The sequence below is a fragment of the Juglans microcarpa x Juglans regia genome, chromosome 2D (genome assembly GCF_004785595.1).
Source record: "Juglans microcarpa x Juglans regia isolate MS1-56 chromosome 2D, Jm3101_v1.0, whole genome shotgun sequence".
NCBI lineage: Eukaryota > Viridiplantae > Streptophyta > Magnoliopsida > Fagales > Juglandaceae > Juglans > Juglans microcarpa x Juglans regia.
Window position 1 is genome coordinate 39,570,029 of NC_054596.1, and position 6,680 is coordinate 39,576,708.

The following is a 6,680-nucleotide window of genomic DNA, read 5'->3' on the forward strand; positions in this document are numbered from 1 at the left end:
CTTACAATGGAGTTTGCTAAGAAATGGGTGGATAACAGTTTTTTTTTTCTGTTCTTATTAATGGTGAGCCTAAATGACCAATCTTTCCATCTAGTGGCTTGAGACAAGGAGATAATTTATCTCCTTATTTTTTCTTGCTATGTACTAAAGTTCTTATGTGTCTTTTACAACAAGTCGTTGTTCATAATTATATTAGAGGCATTCAAATTTGTAGAGGGGCTCCTAGAATCAATCAATACTTTTTGTAAATGATTGTGTTCTATTTTGCAAAGCTGATATGGTTGAAAATCTAAAGATACAAAATATACTGCAAGTCTTTGAACAAGCTTTTGGCCAACAAGTTAATAGGGCAGCGACATCAATAGTTTTTAGCAGAAATATCATAAGAGCCCAGCAGGAGGAGTTACTGGATTTATGGGGTGTCCAACAGTTTCAATAGTATGATAGATACCTAGGGTTACCACTAATGATTGGTCGAGAGAACACTCAAGTTTTTTCTAAGATTAAGTACAAGGTGTGCCAGAAATTGAAGAACTTGAAGGAAAAGGTGCTGTCTCAAGGGAAAAAGAAATTGTGATCGAGGCTGTTACTATGTCCATCCCTACCTACTCAATGATTTGTTTCAAATTATCAGATGGGTTGTGTAAGGATTTAAAGAGAATGATGAACTATTGGTGGAGCCGAAAGAAAAATGAGAATAGAATTCATTGGATGAGTTGGAGGAAAATGTGTGATTCAAAGAAAGAGGGAGAGTTGGGATTCAATGACCTAAAATTGTTTCATATGGCCCTACTTGCTAAGCAAGGTTGGAGGATCGTGTGTGAAGAGAGCACATTATTGCATAAATTGTATAAGGCTATATACTTTCCAAATTCACATTTTTTTGAAGTAAAGTTGGGTTCTAACCCATCTTAAGCATGGAGAGGTATTTGGGATATAATAAAGAGTTTAAAGATGGGTTGTCGATGAAAGGTGGGAAATGGTTCAACTATTAATATGTGGCGTGATTATTAGGTCCCAAACTTCAGACAGTTGAATTCTTTTGTTCTCGAGGCAATGTATCATCCTCACCAAACTATTGAAGATATTATTGATAAGAATACTTTCTCGTGGGATGTGGAAAAGTGAATTCTATTTTACCTTCTCATGTGGCAGTAGAGGTGTTTAAAATCCTTTTAAGCTCTGGTGGAAGTGTTGATAAACTAGTGTGGGAACATGAGCAGCATGAAGATTTTACAGTTAAGAGTGCCTATAAACTGTTTAGGTCACTTCAAAGAGAGAACAGAAATGGTGAAACCTCAAATGCACATGAGCAGCGGAGAATGTGGAATGGTTTTTGGAAACTACAGATCCCTAATAAAGTGAAAATATTTGGGTGAAGGGCTTGTAGAAATGAATTACCTACAAAGGCTAATTTAAAAAGAAGGCATGTGGTGGTGGATGACAAATGTATTTTTAGTGGAACAGAGGAAGAGGACATAATGCATGTAGTTTATCAATGCAAGACAATACTTCAGAGTTGGTTTGATGTGGGGATTAATCTAAATCATGGGACACGATATATTGATTTTATAGAGTTTGTTAGTGCAGCACAGAATTGTGGCGGCAAGGAGGAAGTTGAAAAGATTTTACTAATAGCATTGAGATTTTGGTATAGGAGAAACCAAAAAATGTTTTCAAATGTGGAAGTCCATCCTACAACAGCTATCCACCATGCATTATCCTTGTGGTCTGATCTGAAAAATGTGAAGTCTGGTGGGCAGAAGAGTAAAGGCAGATGGACTGCTCCTCAAGTTGGATATTTGAAGCTAAATGTGGATGGTGCCATTTTCTTTGATCAACAAAGAGTAAGGTTACGTTTGGATGTTGAAATGAGTTGAGTTAAAATGATAAAATATTATTAGAATATTATTTTTTAATATTATTATTATTTTGAGATTTGAAAAAGTTGAATTGTTTATTATATTTTGTGTTAAAGTTTAAAAAAAATTATAATGATGAGTTGAGATGAGTTAATGATCCAAACGAAACCTAATAAGTGTGGGAGTTTTATTACGAGATGAGAAGGTAGATGTATTTCTTAGAGGTTTAACTATGCTTGCATAGAGGTATACCCAAATTGGAGATAGAGACAAATTCATTGATTATGGCTATTGGCATTCAAAGTCTTGATGTCTTTTCGAAGTCTCTATTGGGTAACGCCATCAAGGAAATTCAAGAGTTGACGAAGCTTTTTAACCAATGTAGCATTCAACATGTTGGCCGCAGTAGCAATGAAAGTGCACACAAGCTAGCAAGATATGCATGGCATGTTGAATAGATAGGTGTATGAGAACGTTCTTTCCCTCAGTTTATTGAGCCTATTATATGGTTGAAAAACATTATTTGTAATGTTTCTGTGGATCAATGAAATTCTTGTTATAAAAAAAGAGAGAGAGAGAAATAGACACTATCGCATAATTCATTGATGCTTGGCACAATCTCTCGAGTAATATTAAACATTTAATAATTATTATCTCGATCCATTTTCTACCTTTATTTCTCAAAAAATCTTGTATCTAGAAACTTTCGAGTATCAGATACTCAAAAGTACTCTCCTATTAGAAAATACAACGCATCAATGCTTGCGTAATATTTTGTAATAAATAAAATGTGATCCTTAAAAAAATTGTAATAAATAAAATGCTTGTGAGTCGTGATTGATTCGCACGTGCAACCGGATGTCTCGTAAAGGGCGTGAACGGAAAAAAAAGAGCGAAAAAAAGGTTTCTTTATCTCCGAAAAAATAACCGTTGGGAACGTATACGTGTCGGCGTATCCATCGACCTGTCTCTCTCAACCCTCCTTTGGATTCTCTACGAGTCTACCTTGCCATCCCATGACATGTAGTATTATTATTCCTTAATTGTTTACTCGGTTTGTTCTGTTTTTTAAGCAAAGAACCCCATCCCATCCCCTCTCTCTCTCTCGTGATTCAATCTTCATCATCTGGTCTTTCTAACTCCCTCTCACACACCACGAATTCAGCCCCCACGAAAAGTCCTTTAGATATCTAATGGGTGTTCACTGAAACAACGGCAATGGTGAGAATTTCTTTCGAACTTTCGGGCATTGTCTTGGTTCTCTTTACACTGTTGCTCTGCTTTTTCAACAGTGACATTACAGCTGCAGCAACTGAATTCGACTTCGGCACCTTGACTCTCAGCAGCCTGAAGCTCCTCGGCGACGCCCACTTGAACAATGGGAGCGTAAGGCTCACCCGCGACCTACCCGTCCCCAACTCTGGCGCCGGTAGGGTGCTCTACTCCGAACCGATAAAGTTCCGCCTTCCCGGGACACGCTTCCCGGCGAGCTTCTCGACTTTCTTCTCTTTCTCAGTCGCCAACTTAAACCCGTCGTCGATCGGCGGAGGGCTCGCCTTCGTAATCTCGCCAGAAGATGAGACCGTCGGCGACGCCGGTGGGTTCCTCGGCCTCCTCGCTGAGCAGGGCTCGCCCTCAGGATTCGTGGCGGTCGAGTTCGATACCCTTTTGGACGTGGAGTTCAAGGACATTAATGGAAACCATGTAGGCTTGGATCTGAACAGCATGGTTTCGGCGCAGGTTGGCGATTTGGAAGCCATAGGGATCGATCTTAAGAGCGGCAATTTGGTTAACGCGTGGATCGAGTACGATGGGTCAAGCCGGGTGTTCAACATATCGGTTTCGTACTCAAATCTGAAACCGAAGGAGCCCCTCTTGTCGTTTAGCCTGGATTTGGATCAGTACGTGAACGATTTTATGTACGTTGGGTTTTCCGGGTCGACTCAGGGGAGCACAGAGATTCACAATGTCGAGTGGTGGAGTTTTAGTTCGTCGTTTGATCCTAGTTCGGGTTCTGGGTCTGGGTCTGCATTATCGCCTCCTCCAACGACTAGTATGATGAATCAGACGGCTGACTCAGTGAAGTCACCACCGCCTTCACAGGCTCCCTCTGGGTCTGACTCAATTTCGAGTACCTCGCTGAAAAACAGCAAGTCTTCATCTTGTCATAACCAGCTCTGTAAGCAAGGACCAGGAGCTGTGGCTGGTGTGGTTACTGCCGGGGCTTTCGTTTTGGCCCTGTTTGCCGGTGCTCTAATCTGGGTATACTCAAAGAAGATCAGACACGTGAAGAAACCCGATTCGCTTGCTTCAGAAATAATCAAAATGCCGAAGGAATTCAGTTATAGGCAGCTCAAATCGGCAACCAAGTGCTTCAATGCAAATAGAATTATCGGCCATGGCGCATTTGGAACCGTTTATAAGGGTATATTACCGGAGACTGGCGACATTTTTGCGGTGAAGAGATGTAGTCACGATAGCCAGGGAAAGACTGAATTTCTATCTGAATTGTCCATAATTGGAACTCTTCGACATCGAAATCTTGTTCGGCTTCAAGGTTGGTGCCACGAGAAGGGGGAAATCTTGTTAGTTTATGACTTAATGCCCAACGGGAGCCTTGATAAAGCTTTGTTTGAAGCGAGAATACCTTTGCCATGGCCGCATAGGAGGAAAATTTTATTAGGGGTTGCCTCTGCCCTAGCATACTTGCACCAAGAGTGTGAAAACCAGGTGATTCATAGAGACGTAAAGAGTAGTAACATAATGTTGGACGAGGGGTTCAATGCCCGTTTAGGAGATTTCGGTTTGGCGCGGCAAATTGAGCATGATAAATCTCCAGATGCTACAGTAGCAGCTGGGACAATGGGGTATCTGGCCCCTGAGTATCTTCTAACGGGGAGAGCTACAGAGAAAACTGATGTGTTTAGCTATGGAGCTGTGGTTCTTGAAGTGGCTAGTGGAAGGAGACCCATCGAGACTGGGGCCGGGAGTGTTCGAGCTAGCAGCAACTTAGTGGAATGGGTTTGGAGTTTACACAAAGAAGGGAGGTTGTTAACCGTGGCGGATGCGAGGCTTGGAGGTGAATTTGATGAGGGCGAGATGAGGAGGGTGCTGCTGGTTGGACTGGCTTGCTCTCATCCTGACCCATTGGCTAGACCCACAATGAGAGGCGTGGTCCAGATGTTAGTGGGTGAGGCTGAAGTCCCCATTGTTCCTCGAGCAAAGCCTTCCATGAGTTTTAGCACTTCCTACCTCTTGATGAGTTTGCAGGATAGCGTGTCTGACTGCAATGCTTTGATCACCATGTCCACCTCCTCATCAGAGGATGGCTTCATTGGTGGCGATATCGTTTAATCCAGCCGACGGTCTTTTCTTTGTTTTGTTTTTTAATTATATGTATACGTGTTTGCCTAAATTAATAAATGCTAGCGCAAGTTTAGGACTTGAGAGTTGCAATTTTGCTCTTAGTTATATTATGTAATCCATTGTACAATAGGATGGCATAGAGTTGTAGGAAGGAGCAAAAGAATGAATGGAAACTGGGATGTTAAATTGTTTTTTAAATTTTCTGTTTCTTTTGTCACAGAACTGAAACAGATTGGTGGATATCTTTTCTATTCAATATTTATGCTCTGTTTTTGTTTAGAGCAGTGTGGAGTTGTTTCTTGCAATTGGGCTTTCTTTTGCCTAGCGTAGGTGTATTTTCATTGTTGGATACTCTGTTAGTTGCGAGGAGCAAAGGCAATCTAGGTGGATGATGCCAGTTTGGTTTTCGAGTCATTAGTAAACTCATTATAACTATGAAAATGAAGATAACATCCCATTCTCGACTAATAATAGTTGTCCGGGAGTTGCCATGTTCTGTGGATTTAGACTTGTTTGCCTTTAATTGGAGCCAGTTTTTAATTTTCAAGTGTGGTGCAGATCTATCTAACAGGTCAATGCTCCATTTCTAGATGCCAGCTACAGTTATCTGTTGTAGGCGGTTGTTCATGCCCTTAACAATCCTATTGGTTCTTTATCAACAACTTTGAAGTATCCAGGTATAATCACTTGTTCCGATCTTTCGTTGTATTTCTATTTCTGTTTTCTTTTTATATCCTTGCAATATGAGCCGATTTTATTTTGTGCAATTGACAATTGGTATCCCACTTGACTAGAGATTGTTCAACCAGTGGCAGAATAAAGCGAGTGGGCATTTCATGGTCCTCAAACTAATTCAAGCTTTACTGCTAAAGTTAAACTCTATACATAATTTTTTATCGGTACTGCTAAAGTTAAACTCTATACATATTAATTGACTTATTCAGTTATTTCAAAGAAAAAAGAAATGACTAATGGGTTTTGATATAATTTTAACTCTGAAGTGTTCAATGTCTGTAATTTGTTATATTGCTTGTGAAGTGGTTTGCGTTTGCCTGATTTTTCTATAAAACTTGAATGAAGCGATGGTGCATTTTTACCTTAGATATTTGATACCAGTGTTAAAATTAACTCTGTTAGGGAATCAAATTTGTCAATTGAAATATCATTGCCAAACTTGGCATCTTGTATTAACCAAGAATGGGTAGATGTATTTATTCATTTCTGTCTCTGACTAACCCTTTTCATGCTGATAGAATATACTCTATCTCTATGATGAAGTTAGCAACTCAAATTATTCATAAGATGAGGGCTCATCATATACATGGTCTCCTCCAACACAGAGAAGATTTTCAGCTTTGCGGGGGGGGGGGGGGGGGGGGGGGGGGGGGGGGGGGGGGGGGGGGGGGGGGGGGGGGGGGGGGGGGGGGGGGGGGGGGGGGGGGGGGGGGGGGG

General features: G+C 40.9%; 1 protein-coding gene across 1 annotated transcript; it reads left to right on the forward strand.

Moving 5' to 3' along the window:
- Window positions 1-2,935: 2,935 nt before the first annotated feature.
- Window positions 2,936-5,507, forward strand: LOC121250128 (L-type lectin-domain containing receptor kinase VIII.1). The gene has a single exon (XM_041149070.1). The coding sequence runs from the start codon at window positions 3,081-3,083 to the stop codon at window positions 5,214-5,216; it is 2,136 nt and encodes a 711-aa protein (XP_041005004.1). The 5' UTR covers window positions 2,936-3,080; the 3' UTR covers window positions 5,217-5,507.
- Window positions 5,508-6,680: the final 1,173 nt, after the last annotated feature.

What these genes read in the sequence shown, in the direction of transcription:
- LOC121250128 (XM_041149070.1), top strand. Translation starts at nt 3,081, where the DNA reads ATGGTGAGAATTTCTTTCGAACTTTCGGGCATTGTCTTGGTTCTCTTT.